The sequence below is a fragment of the Chiloscyllium plagiosum genome, unplaced genomic scaffold, assembly GCF_037043375.1.
Source record: "Chiloscyllium plagiosum isolate Xiang-an unplaced genomic scaffold, Cpla_swu_hap1 HiC_scaffold_13, whole genome shotgun sequence".
Classification (NCBI taxonomy): Eukaryota; Metazoa; Chordata; class Chondrichthyes; order Orectolobiformes; family Hemiscylliidae; genus Chiloscyllium; species Chiloscyllium plagiosum.
In genome coordinates, this window is record NW_028270151.1 from 19,675,275 (window position 1) to 19,696,135 (window position 20,861).

Here is a 20,861-nt window from a genome sequence, read left to right on the forward strand (position 1 = left end):
CCTCTGGTATCTTCAAGAATTGGTTGGATTAGAATTTTAATTGCCCATTGAACTCTCTGCAGAAATGTAAAACTTACCAGTAATCATGTAAGTAACATTGTGGAAACGTGATTATTGTTAATGATTGTGAAAGTTGACAGAGCCTCTCCTGATCACTGGCCTTGCCGGTTTCTTGACCCATGATTGTCCCACTGCCATCGTGTCAGCTTCCTTTCCTGTAAATATCGAAGCATGTAACTTGGCAGGAAGTACAAGTCAGGAAGTTGTAGGCCCACAGCTCCTCACCTTTCTCCCATTAAACTGAATGAATAACAATTTGAATCAGCTTAATATTACCTCGGAATGGTTAAAGAGTTTCCATTGCATGGTAAACAAGAGGAAGTGTTGGTAACAGCTGAAAGAGAAGAAGATAAGTTAATGTTCTCAGTGCTTTATCAGAGGGATGTGCCTGAGGCTTTGACTCAGGTGGTAAGAAAGGTGGTAAGGAAAAGCCAGGCAACTGTAGACTGGTAAGCCTAACATCGGTGGTGGACAGGTGTTGGAGGGAATTCTGAGGGACAGGATTTACCTGTATTCGGAAAGGCTAGGACTGTTTAGGGATTGTCAGCATGGCTTTGTGTGTGGGAAAATCATGTCTCATGAATATAATTGAGTTTTTTGAAGAAGTAACAAAGAGGATTGATGAGGTTAGAGTGGTGGACGTGATCTATATGGACTTCAGTTCGACAAGGTTCCTCATATTAAACTGGTTAGCGCTGAATCCACTGCTTTTCATCATTTACATAGTTGATTTCAATGTGAACAAAGAATGTATATTTAATAAGTTTGCAGATGACACCAAAATTTGAGGTGCAGTGGACAGTGAAGGAAGTTACCTCAGAGTGCAACAGGATCTTGATCAGATGGGCTAATGTGCTGAGGAGTGGCAGAAAGAGTTTAATTTAAATAAATGCCAGGTGCTGCATTTTGGAAAGACAAATCAGGGCAGGTCTTAAACACTTAATGGGAAGGTCCCAGGGAGTGTTGCTGAACAAAGAGACCTTGGAGTGTGGGTTCATAGTTCCTTGAAAGTGGAGTCACACGTAGATAGGATAGTGAAGAAGGTATTTAGTATGCTTTCCTTTATTGTCAGAGCGTTGAGTATACAAGTTGGGAGGTCATGTTGCGGCTGTACAGGACATTGGTTAGGCAACTTTTGGAATATTATGGGCAATTCTGACCTCCCTGCTACCGGAAGGATGCAGTGAAACTTGAAAGCGATCAGAATAGATTTACAAGGATGTTGCCAGGGTTGGAGGATTTGAGCTATAGAGAGAGGCTGAATAGGCTGGGGCTGTTTTCCCTGGACCGTTGAAGGCTGAGGGGTGACCTTATAGAGGTTTATAAAATCATGAGGGGCATGGATAGGGTAAATTGACAAAGTCTTTTCCCTGGGATGGGGGAGTCCAAAACTAGAGGGCGAGAGAGTGAGGTTTAGGGTGAGAGGGGAAAAATTTAGAAGGTACCTAAGGGGCAACGTTTTCACACAGAGGGCGGTGCATATAAGGAATGAGCTGCTAGAAGAAGTGGTTGAGGCTGGTAAATAACAACATTTAAAAGACATCTGGATAGGTATATGAATAGGAAAGATTTAGAGGGATATGGGCCAAGTGCTGGCAAATGGGATTTGTTTAATTTAGGATATCTGGTTGGCATGGACGAGTTGGGCCGAAAGGTCTGTTTCTGTGCTGTACATCTCTATGACTCTATGATTTATTTGTCTCATGATCCATCCTGCCTTCTTTTCAAATATATACAGCATTTCTGAGAAATCCAGTCGTTTCTAATCTGCAACATTGGTTGTATATTTACAGGCTTACCAATTACATGTGAAGAAAAGTGGGAAGGATAGCCTGCTCCCTGGGATCGACCTGAATGACAGTCAGCTATTCTTCCTGAACTTCGCACAGGTCAGGCCAGCTACTTTCATGTCAGCTCTGATGAAGAGTCATCTAGACTCGAAATGTTCACTTTCTTGCTCTCCATGGATGCTGCCTGACCCGCTTTGAATCGCCAGATTCTGCAGTAATTTTCTCCTCCAGCTATTTTATGCTTTCTTTTGCTTTCAACCTGTCTCAGTAGAATTGAACAGCAATTAGGCCAACTTGCAGTATTTGTGCCAGGATACCAGTTGATAAGCCATGTTTTTTTTCCCATTTTATCCATCCGCCCACATTCTCCTGAAGGCTGTTATCAAGCTCCTCATAGTTCAATCAATTTCCAAATCTCATATTGTTTTCAGACTTTGAAATTATGCTGTTTACTGAACCCAGTAAAGGGCTTTTGCCTGAAACGTCGATTTTACTGCACCACTCTAATCTAGACTCTGAACCCAGTTCAAGACTATTGATGTGTTTTGGAGTGAGCAGTGCTCCTAATCTCCACTCTGGGAAGCATTATCCCACTCATGTATTCAACCTGAAAAGGAAGGGATCTTACTTGTTGATTTCTACCCCTTGGTCAATTTTATGTCCATGATACTCGCTTTAATTCCATGAGGTCATATTGGACAGTATAAAATGGAGATTGTTACTCTTTCCTGAGGGAATGGTACCTCTGTGAACTCAGGCAAGCCCTCTTTTATATTAGACCGATGTGTGATTGGAGCTTGACACAGCCCTCCCCAGGCTCTCCTCCAGTGAAGTGGATGTTGGTGTTGAATTGGCATGGCACCACCTCTCAGGTTGGACACTGGAAATTATGCAGGGACTTTATTTTATTGGAGAGTAAATGCCTAAGGAAGTCAATAGTCCACTCCTTTCTCAATTGCCCACAAGAAGGGTTTGCAGTTTACAGAGTAAATGTTTTACATTCTTGGCAACCACAGGAGATCACTGAAGATTGCAAAGTGGATGACTGATAAGTGGTCAAAAAGGGCCCTTTTATCAGTTTCAGCCTCATAATCTACCTAAAAGTGAGGCCCAATTTCCTTTCTCAGACATCAACTAGGATGTATAAAAAATGAACTCCATAATCAAGCCTTCATAGCTTGAGTAGAGGCCATCTCATTGCTAACCTGATGTTTTTGACACATGTTTTATGTGCATTTTATGTATTCCAATTTCTTCTCTGAGATTTAATTCCTTTAAAGTGCTTTTGGATTTTACTAGTTAAATTAATTTGGCAAGCGAGTTATGAGGGAGTTATGAAGTGGCATGGTGCATGTAGGTTAAGTACATTATTCAGGGGTAAATATAGGATAATAGGGTCGGGGAATTAGTCTGGTTGGGTTACTCTTCGGAGGATCGATGTTGACTTGTTCGGCTGTAGGGCCTGTTTCTATGATATCAAGTATCTCCCTCTGAACATTTTCGGGATTTGTTCTGTCTGGCTAAGCACCTCACATCATTGATGTGTGGCAGGAATAATTAAATTCCATTGTGTGTTGAGGGGGCACCTTTGGAATCAGCTTCAGCTGTGAAGCTCCCACAACCATTTGGTTTTGAACAAGATAACAGAGCAATAAGATCACAAATGTGGTGACTGAGAGAATGAAAATAGTTATTTATTTTATTAATTTTGGGGAAATTTAGTTTGTTGTGTAGCATTTTAAACCAAGTCAACAGTCAAAGGTCACACAACCTTTGTTTTATATCAATGAGAAAATAGTCTCTACTGGAAAGCCAGTAGACTTCTTCAACAATAGTGTTTTAAGCAGTTTATTTATTATTCTATAATAACAGTGCCACCTGCAACATATTACTTAAAAACAGACTGAAATTTGGAGCTACACAGCAATGACACAGGATAGGCACCATTAAGTAGTCTAATTAAGGAGGGGAGGGGGTTATTGTCACAAACAAATAACCCAGACAACATTCACGTACCCTATCACAGAAGGAACTGAAATCCTAATGGAATCTTTTATGTGGAAAACAGTGTGAGAAAGTGCGAGGTTTGGCACTTTGATTGGAAGAATAGAGGCATAGGCTTTTTTTTAAATGAGGAAAGACCTCAGAAGTCTGAAGCACAAAGGGACTGAGAAATCCTAGTTCAGGATTCTATTAAGGTTAACATGCAGGCTGTTTTGTCAGTTAAGGAAGGCAAATGCAATGCAATTCAAGAGGCTAGAAAATAACAGCAGGCATTGTTCCTGAGGATGTATAAAGCTCTGCTCAGACTGCATTTGAAATATTGTGAGCAGCTTTGGGGCTCCCTGTCTAAGGAAGGATGCCTTGGAGCAGATCCAGAGGCGGTTTACAGGAATGATCCTGAGAATGAAGAGCTTGTCATGTGAGGAGTGTTTGAGGACTCTGGGTCTGTACTCAATGGGGTTTAGAAGGATGAGGAGGGATTTCATTGCAACTTATAGAATACTCAGAGAGCTGGGTAGAGTGGACACGGAGGAGATGTTTCCCCTAGAAAGAGACACTAGGCCCCAATGGTACAACCTCAGTGAAAGGACGAACATTTAGAGATGAACTGAAAAGGAATTTCTTCAGTAAGTGGGTTATTAATCTGTGGAACTCATTGCTGCAGAGGGCTGCGGAGGCCAAGTCATTGAGAGCATTTAAGACACATATAGATATGTTCTTGATTCGTAAGGGGATCAAAGATTAAAGAGAGAAGGCAGGAGAAGAGTGGATCAAATGGTGGAGCAGACTTATGGGCTGAATGGCCTAATTCTACTCCTATATATTATAACGATCAGTTTAGGAGCCAGGGATTCCCCTGATGTACTAATCTAAGGTATAATTTGTCTGGTTAGAATGCAAAACATAACACTGTATCTCAGTATATTTGACAATAATAAATCTAATCAAATCAAATCAAATCACTTCGATGAAATGTGTTATCTGTAATTGTAGAAATAATGTCCTCACGGAATTTCTGTTCAGAACAGAATTGCAGGATCAAGATGGGTGCTAAGGAATAATAATCCAGCTGGCTTTCCTTCGGAGATGTGTTTTTGATAATGTTTACTGGAACCAGCCATATGCCTCCCATATCTGTATTGAGGTTGATGGCTTTTTTGCCCTTTGTAGTGTTAGCATCCAAGAATAATTTTTCCATTATTGCTGTCCAGCTCAAAAGCCCCAGTTTAAGTGTCAATGATATTCCCAATTTCTCCAAAAAGTCGAAGGGTAGGCTTTCTTGCTTCACAGTAGTGAAGGTACTGTTACATAGGGAGTTACAAACTTTTGGCCTGATAACTTTGAAGGGACATATCCAATATACCCAATTTGTTAAGAAACAATATTCAAAACATGTGTACATACGATTTAAGAATCCATTTTGTAATTAACACAAGCACTGGGAGAGCTAGTCCAGGATTCTCTCAAAGTTAACCTGCAGGTTGATTCTGTGATTAAGAAATCAAATGTAATGTTATCATTTATCTCAAGAGGGTTAGAATATAAAAGCAGCAATGTGCTTCAGAGACTTTATAAAGCTCTAGTTAGGCCCCATTTAGAATATTGTGTCCAATTTTGGGCTCCACACCTCAGGAAGGACATACTGGTACTGGAGCATGTCCAGTGGAGATTCACACGGATGATCCCTGAAATGGTAGGCCTAACATACGATGAACAGCTGAGGACCCTGGGATAGTATTCATTAGAGTTTAAAAGGTTGAAGGGAGATCTATAGAAACTTACAAGATGGCTTATAAAGGGTAGATGCTGGGAAGTTGTTTCTGTTAGGCAGGGAGTCTAAGACCCAGGGTACAGCCTTAAAATTAGAGGGGGTTAATTTAGAATGGAAATGAGGAGACATTTCTTCATCCAGAGAGTGGTGGGCCTGTTAAATTCTTTGCCATGGAGCACATTGGAGGTCAGGACGTTAAATGTCTTCAAGGCAGAGATTGATAACTTCTTGGTCTCGCAAGGAGTTAAGGGTTATGGGGAGAGTGTGGGTAAGTGGAGTTGAAATGCCCATCAGCCAAGATGAAATGGCGGAGTGGACTGGATGGGCCGAATGGTCTTACTTCCACTCCTATATCTTATGGCCTTATGGTCTTATTTAAGTCCTCCATTATAATTCATGTCAGGATTTAAAGCATCTTCATTGTACTCTGAAATGTCAATATAAAAAATAGAATTGATTTTATTCATTGCTGTCAGAGCTTGCATTTTTCATGAAGCTGCAGAACTAATTTCCAGTCACTATTCATTAGCTTTCAAGAGATTTCTGACATGCAATTAAGGATTAAATAGTTCTTTATTTTCATAATAAAAATACCATCATGGAGCCATGTCTCACTGTGCAGGACATCATCAAGGTTAAAAGGAATAAACAAGATCCAGAGTGTGAGATGAAGAGACTTTCTGTACAAAGTTGTATTCTGGAATGGACTAATTGGAGAGCTGTTCCAAAGAACTAGTACAAACTTATGGGCTGAATAGCCTCCAAATTTGAGGAGAGGATAAAAAAAAGGTACTATGGTTAAATCACAAAAAAGAAATCATTGACAATTGGTATTTATATAGCACATGTAACATGCTAAAACATCCTCAAGTGCATTACAAGGGCGGACTGGGGAAGACGGTGGCAGGTGGCAAAACACTGAATAGTCTGAAGACAGGGGTTCAAATCCCACCACATCCATTGCTGAGTTTAAATTTAGTTAATAAAGGTCTGGCATTGAATGCTAGCCTCAGTAATAGGGGCCATGAATTGTTGTTAAAACCCATTTGATTCACTAATGTCCTTTAAGGTAGGAAATTTGTCATTCATGTCTTGTCTGGCGTACACCAACATGTCCCTGTGTTATTTTGTTCAGTGTGGCACCTTTGCCTAATTTACCTTAAAAAAATTGGAGAAAAAGATCATCTCAGGCTGTGACAGATGAGGTTGTTTCAACCAAGTACCTATTTAAGATACATGACTGGATGGTGTAATAAAGTCATCCCTGTACCTTGCTGTTGGTAGAACGCTTTGTATCAGGATTAGGTGATTCAGTTCTCAAACCTACTCCATCGTTCAGTAAGTGTGTTTTAACCTGCCTGAGCTCCATTTTCCTTCATTTTTCTGACTAACATTGTTGATCTCAAATTTAAAATAATTAATTACGTTAGCCTCAGCTGCTTTTTTGTGGTATGATTCCACACATCTACCATCCTTTTCAGAACTTATCTCCTGTTTGAACTGGGTCTGATTTTGAACAGTAATATCATTGATCAATATCATTATGTAGTTGTCCTCTGTTGAGGCAATAGCACCAAGTAGTGACCCTTTCCATATCCCTTCAAAGGTCCCTCTTGAGGAACTGTGGAGGAATCTGTTTGCACAGCAGTTTGGCAAGCTTTGGAAGGCACAGACTGAAAGGATGGTGGAAAGGTTTCGATTAGCAGAATTAAACAAACATTTCATGTCAAAGCTTGCGTGAAGATGGTGAAAACCAGGAGAGTCTATGGAGCTAATTGAACAGCTTTTTTTCAAATAGCTAAGAGAAAAACAGTTTCCCTTTGATCCATATGATTCTTTTTTTTTCAAAAGCTAGTATGTGATGAGAATATACCCAAAAAGAGGACTCTTGTGTTGCTGTGGTAATGGTAGTATCACTCCCTCTGGACCAGAGGTCTGGGTTCAATTCCAACCTGCTCTATAGGTGTGTCACAATAGTTTGGTTCAGATGCCATAACTTGAGCAGCTTAAAATGTGCTTACACTGTAATGACTGTAACTTATTGCCTTATCAGGTGTGGTGTGGAATATACAGACCAGAATATGCTGTCAACTCCATTAAGACTGATGTGCATAGCCCAGGCAAATTCAGGTGAGGGTTTTTACTCTTTAGCATGAAATCTGATTTGTAAGTTTTCCTAATTTTATCAAAGAAACCCATAAAATAATCCTACGTAGTAAAGACTGACCTACCTTCCAACCTCCATTACCATGATTTCATATTAAACACTGCTTTCCAACCCTATTTCACATTAAGAACATTCAACATTCATCTTTTGTTTACAGACTTTCATTAGCTCTCAATATATCGACATCTCAATTTTATAATTCTCATCCTTTCAATCCCTCAATGACTATACTCCTTTTGATCTCTATGAATTTCTCCAGCACTACAACCAGCTGATATCTCTGAGGCCTCTTGTGCATCTTCAGTTATCTTGACCTGCTAATGGAAAATGTGACATTAGCTCTCTCAACTCTATGTCTCCAATTCCCTTACTAAATTTCTCTGTCTCACTAATGTTTATCTGTTTTTTGAAAATATCCACTGTTTGTCTATGAGCCAGTATTACATGACAGATGCAAGCCAATTCAGAAGTATAGGAACACACATGAGTAGACTATACAACCATGCAACAAGTTGAAGTAATACCGAGAGCAAAGGTGGTATTTTGAGCTAAATCAGCTGTAGGACATTGCTGTAGAAACTCCTCAGAGTAGTGTCTTCAGCCTATTCACCTTCAGCTGCTCCACCAACCTTCCCTCCATCTTGAGACCAGACACTGAGATGGGCACTGATGATTACACACTGTTCAACACCATTCACAACATCTCTGGTACTGAAATAGCCCATGTCTATACACTGCAAGATCTGGACAGCATTCAGGCTTGCACTAGAAAATGGAAGGTCACATTCTTCCCCACACAAGTACTAGGCAATGACTATTTCCAACAAGGCAAAAATCTAACCATCTCCCCATGATATTTGATGACATTGCCATCACTGAATCCCCAACATCCTGGGGTTGCCTCTGACTGGAAACTTAACTGAAGGAACTATATAAATACTGCAGCTACAGTGTCAGGTCAGCGGTTGGGAATTCCATGGCAATTAGTTCACCTCCTGACTCCCCAAAGTCTTTCCACAAGGCAAACATCAGGAGTATGGTGGATTATGAGGGTTTTAAAGAGTATAGTTTAAGTTGTGTAGTAGTGGCTTAGTAATCATCAATCATAGAACATAGAACAGCATAGCATAGGAACAGACCTTTTGGCCTGCCATGTCTGTGCCAACAATGATGTCATTCTAAACACATACATCTGCACGTGATCAATTTCCCCTATTCTCTGCTTGTTCATGTGACTGTGTAAATGTTCCTTCAATATTGCTAAGTTATCTGCTTCATATCTGCAGCATATTCTGGGCATGTATCACTCTCTGGTAAAATAATTGCTTCATACATTTGCTTTAAACTTTCCCCCTGTCACCTTAAATTTATGCCCCTTAATATTTGAAATTTCCAACCTGGGAAAAAGATTCCAACTACCCATTACATTCATACCTCTCATAATTTTATCTAGAGTCATAGAGTCATAGAGATGTACAGCACGGAAACAGACCCTTCGGTCCAACTCGTCCATGCTGACCAGATATCACAACCCAGCCTAGTCCCACCTGCCAGCACCTCACCAGGCCCATATTTCCACAGGTTGCTCTTCAGCCTCCAATACTCTAGCAAAAATAATCTAAGTTTGTCCAACCTCTCATGATAGTTAAAATACTCCAATCCAGGCAACATCTTGGTAAACCACTTTTGCACCCACTCCAAACCCTTGACATCCTTCCTATAGTGTGGCAACAAGAACTACACACATTACTCAGAATATGGCCTAATTAAAGTTTTATACACCTGCAACATAACTTGCCAACTTTTATACTCTAAGCAATGGCCCAACCAATGAAAATAAGCATGGCATATGCCTCTTTTCCATCTTTCCACTTGTGTTGCCACTTTCAGGGAGCTATGGACTTGCACCCCAAGATTCCTCTTTTTATATTCACGCTCCTAAGGATCTTGCCATTTACTTGCCATCAGTGTGAATACTAATGTGAAGTACTCATTAGGATCTCATCCACTTCCTGTGTGGATAATCCTTTTCCTAGCTACAATCAATTCCATCTTTTGATCACCTTTTTCCTAGCTACCATCGATTCTATATTTTCTCTGTCATGTGTTAAAGTTAAGTGAATTTATTGCAAATGACATCATTTTCTGTTGGTTGATAAAACCTCGAATGAATTTGCATTTGACCTGAACAGTGGCCAATCGGGCAAATAGTTATCTTTTGTGGTAATTGCAGATGTGTGATAGTCTGTGAAGCAGTGGGCATAATTATCTCCACAGTAACTTTGTGACACACCACCACCCAAAAGTTTCCCACATCATCCTGACTTTGAAATAAATTGCAGTTTCTTCACTATCACTGGGTTAAAATCCTGGAACTTGCTACAGAACAGCACTATAGGTATATTACCACATCAGGACTACAATGTTTCAAAAAGACTGCTTACCACCACTTTTGAAGAGACATTAGGGTTAGGCAACCAATGCTGGAACACTTACATCCTCTGACAGAGTAATTTAAAAATTCCAAATCATTGTTGATCTATATCTTAACTCCATCTGCCTGTCTTTGTCCAGGAATTCTTAACATCCTTACTGAGCAAAAAAAATCTAAGTTTCAGTTTTGAAATTGTCAATGAGCCCCAAAATCAGTTTGTGCAGAGTATGTGTTCTACTTTCATATGAAGAGTACTTCCTGATAGTCTAGCTCTATTATAAAAGGTTATTTTCCCTGAACCCTACTTGTTCTGGAGTCACCCACCAGGTGAAATATTTAGTCCTTTCCACAATATAAAACCATTCAATCATCTTAAACAACTCAGTTAGATCACTCCTACAGCTTCTGGATTCAAATGAATATAAATCTAAACCTGTCCTCATTTTTTAATTTATCCCCATCACTGTTTTGGGGAGAGGATCACATGGCATCGCCAGAAGCTCAAAGTTCAACATCACTCCAGAACTTGATTGCCAAGGACGTTGTACTCATAACACAGTCAATTAACTGGTAAATCTTTCCAACATGAACCAATAGCAGGTAGGAGGACTAGGAGAGATTCCTGTTCAGCCATAGCATGGGAAGAAATTGGAACTTTAACCATCTCTGTTCTATAGCTCGATACTGCAGCATGCATCGAAATGTGGACTCCTGTGGGATGTGGGAGCTTTTGACTCTGTTGGCTAGACAACTGATATGGATCAAATTGGTGGTAACAGCACATGATTCTACCCTTGCTCTGGCTAGGATGGATCTGGAACCTAGGTTAGAGTTGTTCTGGAAAAGCACAGCAGGTTAGGCAGCATCTGAGGATCAGGAAAGTCGATGTTTCGGGCAAAAGCCCTTCATCAGGAATGAGGCTGAGAACTTTGGAAGTGGAGCGATATCTCTCCACCTCCGAAGTTCCCAGCCTCATTCCTGATAAAGGGTTTTTGCCCGAAACATTGATTTTCCTGCTCCTCCAATACTGCCTGACCTGCTGTGCTTTTCCAGCACCACTCTAACCTCGACTCTAATTTCCAGCATCTGCAGTACCCACTTCTGCCTGGATCTGGAACCTGTCTCATTGACCCTTGGGAGAGATTATAGTGCTGTGGGTCAGACCAGTTTCTCGGTTGAGGTTTGTTCGAAAAAGACCATTCTAGTGAATTTTGACTGCACTAATTCCAAAGCAATACTCAGATGCTCAGAACTGAAGTTCTCCAGATAAGCTCCTACCAGAGCTTTGTACAGCTCTTTCCTTTCCAGCTACCTTCAGAAAAAGGCAAATGTTCTCTTTTTAAATTAATTCTGGTACCTACTAGATTTATCTGATATAATCCCAGTGTCTGTATAGCCAACATTTATGGACTGTAAATTGAATCTTGATTTTTATTTTTCTTATATTACAGGGTTTTAGGATCTCTCCAGAATTTTGAACAATTCAGTAATGCTTTTCACTGTACAAAGAATGATTACATGAATCCTGAACAGAAATGCCGCGTTTGGTAGCCAAACTGTTCCTGCTGTACTTAATATTGCCTAGAATGTCTTCTTCCAGGATTTGTAAGTGGATGATATGCTGAGCTGGAATGAATTAATTTGTATTCTGTAAAAAGGATAAATTAATGCCCTTTTGTTTTTGCTGATACCTCATATCAATCAAATTACTCTAAAACTGTTAATGCCCAACAAATCATTTGCCAAATGAAATGAATTGATAAGTATTGTGACTGCATCATAAGCCTTGGTTATCATATGGTTTCAGTTGTATGCAGTCCCAATTGGAAATGAAGAGACATGCATTCAAAAGCAAAATGCTGCAGTTGCTGGAAATCTGAAATAAAAACAAAAAAATGCTGGAAATACTCAGCAGGTCAGGGCACCATTTGTGGAAAGAGAAAGATGGTTAACTTTTCAGGTTGATGACCTTTCATCAGAATATTGCTTGTGTTTGTAAGCTGTGTGCACTTAAAATAGCTACCACCGACTTAAATAAGGTCATATGAAGGTAAAGGGAATGTGGTGATATGATCAGTGTTATAACTGCTTGGAGATTGTAAACAACAGGTAACAGAACCACTTAGTAAACAAATAGAGGTGAACAAAATGAACAGGTCTAAATTGATTAGAGTCTCTCATACGAACCAGAAAAATCAATCAATTGCTGTGATTTTTAAAATTAGAATAGAGAGAATTATAGTGAATTGAAGGTAGAAGGATTAACAATATTGACATTAATGACTGGGAGGAGCTCGTTACCAACTGTTTAGAATGGTGACAACTTACCCCAAAGCTGCAACATACCGAGTTGCAATGTCTCACTGATAAGACAGAGCAGGAAAGAATAGGAAGCCAGATCCCACTACCTCATGGGACATCCTGCCCCATGTGCCAAAGATAAGTGGCTTAAGAATTAACTGCTCAGTCACCTGGAGACTCACATAGACTCACATACTGACCACACTTGAGTAGACATTTCCTTTGTATTGAGGGATAGCCGACAATGGATTAATGAACTGCAGCTTCTGTTGTTGATGTGGGGAAATTTGTCAATTTGTTCAAAGCAAACTCACATAGTCAGATAATCTGTGTTCTATTAATATTGATGGAGATTTAAAAACAAGGGTTATGAGAAACTATAATCAAATGTTGAATAGAAAATACAGCATTTATTAGCTCCTGACTGTTCTATATAAGTGCGACCACAGATATCGAACTTGAAATAAACCGTCCCTGAGATACATTTTTTTTTCCCTCATAGCATGAAATAATGTAAACATTCTGGTAAAAAAAATCACAGTATTAGTATTTTGTCAGGTATAACTACTTGATCTGTTGTATATTAGACAGAAAGTTAGGATCATTCACAACTTTTGGAAACTTTATCCTAAGAGTGAAATCTCTTAAATGGTTGGAAAATCGATCATGGATGCTTTATGTCCACATTTCCAACTGATGTGGCTGCCTAACAGACTGGAGATTTGTAGGTTCAGCACGTAATATGAAACATTATTTTAAAAGTAACCTTTCACAGGAACCAAGATGAAAAGAATCAGATGTTCTCGTCAATTTTTTGCATTGTTCAGGGTGCCTACTGTGCACTACTGGTCATGGATTCCAATACATCACAGCACTGACTGCACTTCAAAGGTACTTAATGAGCTGTAAGATGCTTTTTCATGTCCTGGCGTTGTAGCAAGTGCTGTAATAATGCAGGTCTTTCCTGTTGAATCCTTTGTTTGTTTACATTATTCCCCCATCTGAACCTTTGATCAGAAACTAGGAAAGTGATTATTTACAGTAAATAGTAGTTCTACTTCAGATAAGCTAAAACTAGAATTTTTATTGTATTCAGAATTATTTTATACAAAAATTGTATGGTTCCTGCTGCACATGGCAAGTGTAGAATCATGAGCGTTCTCTTGGATATTGCTTCACAATTCATAATCCCTTCCTGAAGTCATCCATTTGAGAAGCCAATATTGCCTAACTTTTAAACTGAGATCCTTCCAATATTTAAACATAAAATTTGCATCTGAACAACATTTTCCAGCACTCCCACAAAGTGTGTATATTTTGAATTCGTTCAGAGTGGATGCACAGGCATGATTCACCAAATGGTCTGCCTTTGTACTTACCCGAGCTGAGTCAAATATCAATGCCCTCTCTCCCTTCAAATAAAGATGCACCACAGTGCTTATTTCCAAATTCACCTTCGTCCACTCTTCAGAAATGTAACAACTTAGACCATGGTATGAAAGTCGTTAACTCACCTCCTGACTCCACAAGGCCTGTCCACAACCTGTTAGGCATCTCAGGACTGAGATGCAATACTCCCCCAAATTCCCTGGATATGTGCATCTCCAATAATACTCAGGAAGCTCAACACTATCCAGAATAAAACAGTCAACTTGATTGGCACCCAGTCCACCATCCTCACTCCCTCCAGCACAGAGGCTGTGTACCATCTATAAGGTGCCCTGTAGCAATTCACCAAGGCTCCTCAGATAGTACCTTCCAAACCCATGACCACTACCATCTAGAATGAGAAGTGCAGCAAAAACATAGAAACACCACCACCTGCAAGGTCACCTCTAAACTACTCATTATCCTGACTCGGAAATGTAATGCCATTTGTTCAATGTTGTTGGGTCAAAATCCTAGAACTCCCTGCCTTACAGCAGTCTATGTACAGTTCAAGAAGGCAGCTGACCACCACCTTCAAGGGACAACTAGGGATGGGCAATAAATGCTGGCACAGCCAGCGATAACCACATTCCATAATTGAATAAGAAAAAAATGACTAACCAACCAAAATGTGAACAGAACAAAAATAAAAACTATAGAAAGAAAGTATATGTATCTGAAATTAAAATGGAACATGGAGAAAATGCAGCCAGTTAGTCAGTCTCAGTGTGAGAAAGATATATTGAAAACAATGGCGATATTCAGATGAAGGGTCCTAACCCAAACACAAACTGCTCTTTCTCTTTCAAATACTAATCTAGTAGCTGTGCCTGTGTATCATTTTGTATTCATTTAAGAAATATTAGCATCATGACTTTCCATTCAGCATGTTAGCATAGCCGAAGGTGAAACTCTGTATTTACAGGGGTTTTTGTCAAAGCTGTGTGTTGTGCTAAATGCTTGTCATTGCGCTAACACTGACTTTGTGGGGATCTGCAGTATAGGTTTCAGATCAGTGACTCTAAACAGTTGATGTTCTCGTATAAAGGTTTAATTAGCTAACAGTGTGTTCCTCCCTGAAGTATGGTGGTGTAGATACTGGTTTAGTACTTTAAGTGAATAAGCATTTGCAAGAGAACAGCTGAGATTTTTATTTCTATTTCATGACTTGTTATTTAATTTATCTTCAGCTGCTGGGAAGCATTTTCCCTGCATCTATCACCTGCACATGCTCCCAACATGTAAACTTCTCAGGAGATATTCCAGTGTATTCTGGATAAATTTTGGGAGGCTCCCTCACTGTCGATGGAATCTTAACAGCAGGTCAAGAAAGCAGAGCTGCATTTTGTTGGTAATTTTCCTCTGGTGAATTGAACAGACGGGAAATCTGCATTTAGGCCACAGGGTGGTTATTCTGCAAAGCTTGACCAGCTGTGAGCCAGTTCATTATTGAAGATAAATTGCATGCTGCTCAAAAAAAAGGAAAATGTTTCCTAGGTTGTACCTCGTTCCTTAAAAAAAACATAGATTTTTTCCAAAAAGAGAGGCTATATAATTGTCACAAACAGCAATCATCCCTACAAAATGTTGATTTTGTATGTTGAATTTAAATCATTTAATGCTACGTAAAAAAAAAAAAATTTGTTCCCTTTTGGGAATCTGTTTCCAGGAAAATGGACCTGACTTTCAAGTTCTTTTTGACACTGTTTTGCTTTGTTATCTGGTCCGCCTTGTTTTCCAGATGTTGCTATAAGCGAATAAGATAAAATATCTTAAATGATTTTTGACACATCTGCCAGTTGTTCATCTGGGTACATAATAAAATAGAATCAGTGCACAACATAGCTGTGAGTGTATTTAGTGCAATAAAATGCTCTTCAATGTTACCTTAAAATTTGCAACCCTCCATGTGGTTTTTAAATTTCTCTATGGCCTTAACCATCCCTATCTAGTATATCGCCTTCAGTGCTATAATCTTCCAAGATGACCCTTCTCCGATTCTGGCCTCTTACATATAACAGATTTTCATTGCTGTATTATTTATAGCCATGCTTTCATCTACCTCATCCTAAGCCATGGACTTCCATTCCTTAAATTCTCCAGCTCACTACCTGTTTCTGTTCCTTTAACACACTCCCTTGTACTAACACTTCAGCCAACATTTTGGTCACTTTGATCTAATATCAGTTTCTTGTGGCGCTGTCAAGTTGATTTACCTAATGCTCCTGCAAAGCTCCTTGGGACACTTGTACTATTTTGAAGGTGCTATATGAATATAAATTGCTATTTAATTAGTCTCATCCATTGAAGGTTGAAGATTAGGTAACAGCCAATTGGTTCCTTGCCAAAGTAACTGGTGTTCACACATGCCAACCGATATCCCTAACATTGAGTTAAAGCTGAACCCAGTCCTTTCCACCATCTGCCATGTACACAAGGTGCTTTCCATATTGGCTCAGCCAGTGGAAAATGAGAAATTAGGCAGATATATTTCTCTTTTTAAATCTCCATTTACCATTTCAAAGAAACTAATTGTACAGATTTAGCTGGACATCAGCGGGCCATTGTTATTCCAAGAATGTTGAATGTTCTGCCACAATATATGGGAAAGCACTAAGTAGGAGAGTTTCAGACCTGCTGAGATTCTAATAATTGGCTCCATTCCACATCAGAGGGGAAAAGGCAGATGTCCAACCCTGCATGAGTGAACTTCAGGCTTGTTCAGTTCAACAGACCACACCAAAATAGCTTCACTCTTCTGCAAATAGATATATTAACCATCTAATTTATTTACATTTCCGATTCACCTAACATTTCTGTGAAATTCTAGCTTGCTTTGCTGTTTTCCTCAGCCTTTTCCTGTCAGGTTGGCACAATTGACTTTGGGAATTTGCAGCAATTCTCATTTGCCTGAATTTCAGCATTTTCATCGAGTATGGTGTCAAGTTGTTTCCTGGTACGTTAACTTTGAATCTGAAAAATAATCTGGTTACCAGATCAAAGCCATGCACTTTTTCTTTTCAAGCCACATATCAATGGAGAAAGTCAAGTGAGCACAAAGTCATTCGAAAGTCTAGTCCAGAGTTCCAGTGAACATCGTGAGTGTTGTACACGAAAGGACTTCTTTTGTGACAACAAAGAAATTCAGCTTATTTAGAAATAAGGCATTTTTTGTAGCATAATAAATTTAGAATTAAAGCATTAAGTGTTAATGATTTTCTAGATTAAACGTTTCTTATGAATGATATATGGAGGACTAAAATGAATTCCTACTATGTAATCAATTAAATAACTTACTATATATATGACACCAAAGATTTTCATATTTATTGTAACTATTGAGTACCTCTACTGAGTACTTCTGGGTTTGTACAGTTGTTGTTTCAATTATTGATCTTTTCTAGCTTATGTCCATTTTTAATCCTTAAATCACCCGGTAATGCTGGCAATGCCACGTGATTGTTTCACTTTTCAAACAAGCGTGAAATTGGTTCCCAAGACCTGAGGGTGACAATTGATTAGCTGTTATCTGCCACACACAGAAATGGAAAAGGCAAAGTGAATGTATCACTTGCATGACATTCTTGACTTCTTTGACACTGTATGTTGTGCAGGTATGTTTGACCAGATTTTTAAATTACACATTCAAGGCATAGCCAGCATTTGTTGCTCACCTTCAATTGCCCTTTCACTATCACCTTCACCAAGGTTATTAGGGTTGGGCAATGAATGCAGGCCCAGCAGTGATACCATGTCTCGTGACTGAATAATAACAAAAGCAATCTTCTTGAACAGCTGCTGTTCATCTTGCATAGGTACACCTACAATGCAGATGACAATCTAATTTTCGGAACTTGGTTAAGCTAGAAAGGATTAAAAATCATGCTTTAATTATTGTTTTGTAAACAATTTGCCTTAACTCTTTAACCTAGGGATTTGAGAACAGTTTCATTTTTGTTTCTTCCCAATGAGCCAGGGCAGACTCTTGGGATATATAACTTGGTTCTGAGGTGGTATATCTGAATGTATTAAAATCGGATAGCAGAGTGTAACAGTAATTTGAACCACTGAATGCTAAATGGCCTAATTGCTAAGGCATTACCTTCATTTGAATCTGCATTTGACTATAATCTGACCTTGAAGTTCTACAACACAGTGAATTATGGGACACAAGGGCACAAGGGTTGTTTAGTGATGAACGTGTGTCCTACAATCAACTGGAGATTTCTGGAACCACGTGTGAAATAATCCAAACCTTCTCATGCTGTTTGCAGAAGTCTCCTCAATGATTGCTGTCCAATCCGTTAAAGGCAAAGAACAGGCAGGTCTAGTGTGCAAGTTACTGCTCATGACCCAAAGTTAACATTTTGTACATAAAGGAGACATGCCAGACTGCTTAAGTGTCCATGTTACTCCACCAGCAGTAACTAGGTTAGGCAATTGACCAAGACATCTAAAAGACCATTGAAATTGTTTTGCACAAAAAGTTATGGAGATCATCACTTGCACAGGCAGCTGATCGAAGTGAGCAGGAATGCAACACAAATAAATTCATGCATATGTGTGTAAGCAAATGAAATCATTAAGTATATGTATGGCCCTACAACTAGGTGACATACCAATTTTCAAAGTCCTGGCACCAGTAATTTCTTTCAATGCAGGATTTGTAACAAGCCTGCACCTTGCACCAATTTAGCTGGTTACATTGCAGAGGAAGGGAACTCATCCCCGTTGCCTTCACAGTTTTTGGGAAATTGAGTCACCATCTTAAGGACACATGGTCACAGCCCCTTAGAGGAGTGAACCATTGTCTGGATTTGGGGCCCTTTTTGAAGCTGTGTTTAAAAGGTTAATGTTCCTCCATACCTTCCATGACACTTCCATGGACCTCTTGCATTCTCCTTGACTGCTCATCCAGCATGCCCAATAGAATCAATTTACTGTATAATAATCATGAGAAGTCTTGAAGTGCATGTAAAAAATGCCATCAATAGAAGTTCTGATCAGACTGTGGGCGGCACGGTGGCACAGTGGGCAGTACGGTGGCACAGTGGGCGGCACGGTTGCACAGTGGTTAGCACTGCTGCCTCATAGCGCCAGAGACCCGGGTTCAATTCCTGCCTCAGGCAACTGACTGTGTGGAAACCCACGCACATTCTCCCCGTGTCTGCGTGGGTTTCCTCCGGGTGCTCCGGTTTCCTCCCACAGTCCAAAGATGTGCAGGTCAGGTGAATTGGCCATGTTAAATTGTCCGTAGTGTTAGGTAAGGAGTAAATGTAGGGGTATGGGTGGTTTGCGCTTCGGCGGGTCGGTCTGGACTTGTTGGGCCGAAGGGTCTGTTTCCACACTGTAAAGTAATCTCATCTAACTTCTGTTTCTCCAGATGGCTTAATTAAGAATGTTTGCCTGAGATCTAAGAAACTAATTAGCTCAGTTTCAGGGTGTTGGGTTTCACTGATTGAAGGTTAGTGTTTGCTGAGATTCATTGACATCTTTATGATGTAATAATTAGCTATTCTTACTTTAAACTATTTCAATACCTATCTGTGTATTTGGACACAATTAACAGATATGTAATACTGTCAAGTAAAGCTCCTTATTTTGACACTTTTACAGGGTTATAAGAACAACAATTGTTTTTACAAGCAGTTTTTGAATAAGGTTTTACAAAAACGTACATTTCAAGACTTGCTATTGCTATTATATGGCTCACTGGTTCTATAATAAGTACGTAGCGAGCAGCAAGCAAGGAGGATGTGAGTTGTGGATGAAGGATTGGCATCCAGGTCCTGCATTCCTGGAGTGAAAATAATGCATGCGGAATGATTTCTATTGGAACAGGTCTCCTGATCAAGACTGTTCCCAACTTGAGGATCCTTCCTCAATGGCAAAGTCATAGATCACCATCTTTCCTCCATGTACATTTACCTTACAGAAGGCTACCTGAGTATGCCTAATGTCCTTTAAGCTGTTATGTATAAATATTGTTGGGGCAATTGTTCACAGTGGCATGAAAGCATATTTTCAAATTTCTAATTGAATGCATATTGAGGACAGCCATTGCTTGGTTCCAAATACATTGCTTAGTTTCTAAAGAACCCGAAGAATACTGGCTATTTGATTTGAGACCATTGTTTCAATGTTTTTGTACTATCAGATGTCTTATGTTAACATTAATTTAAATATCATTCTGTGGTGGGCTTCCTGTCATTTGAGGAATAGAGGTCTCTGAGTTTTAAATACAGGAAGTGTGGGTGTGGGGCTAAGGGATTTGCTACCTGAGGTTAAAGAGTTAAAGCACATTCAAAAGACTGTACAAAGGAATTTGGTAATGATTTCTCCGTTTTCTTTTTGAAGTTTGGCTTTTTTTTAGTTTTTCTCCTGTTATGACTAAAATATTTGGACATCGAAAACTAAGCCACCATTTTCTGTAATTTGTTTTGATTATGAAATCAATAAAATGCTTCAAAACCTTATTGCTTCTTTTCTTGCTTCCAATTTACAATACGTCCTCGAATTTTCTTTGTCTATCAGCATACTACATAGTCTTGCAAAGCAGGTCCAGATGGTAAGAGTGGAGAATGCTGTGCCAGTTCTGTTGCCACATTGAAAAAGATCCAAGTACATTAATATTTGTATGGGGAATGTAATCTCCTTCTGCCAAGAACATAGTATTGAAATTAGGATTAATTTTTAGCGATACAAATAGTATAAAATCTAGTGGTATTATGAAGAAAATGTAACGTAAGTACAATGCTAACGAAAAGAATTATTTGTGTTTTCTCCCTTTTAGATCTTTTGAGTAAAACAGTCTTCTTGGAGTTTAGCTCCATTTTGCAATTATGCAAAAGTTCATACTCATTTATGAGCAGGTAAAAGTAAATTAAATAAAATGCATTTTTATAG

General features: G+C 39.3%; 1 protein-coding gene across 2 annotated transcripts in view; it reads left to right on the forward strand.

Annotated features, from left to right (window-relative positions):
- LOC122556163 (neprilysin-like) overlaps positions 1 to 20,431 on the forward strand; it is a 185,017-nt gene extending 164,586 nt beyond the window's left edge. For both annotated transcript variants that reach the window (XM_043702673.2, XM_043702674.2), the window contains exons 21-23: positions 1,854 to 1,949; positions 7,679 to 7,755; positions 11,678 to 20,431. In XM_043702673.2, coding sequence (XP_043558608.2) covers positions 1,854 to 1,949; positions 7,679 to 7,755; positions 11,678 to 11,777 — 273 coding nt within the window. In that variant the 3' untranslated portion in view covers positions 11,778 to 20,431. The remainder of the gene's footprint in view (positions 1 to 1,853; positions 1,950 to 7,678; positions 7,756 to 11,677) is intronic.
- The last annotated feature ends 430 nt before the right edge of the window (positions 20,432 to 20,861 follow it).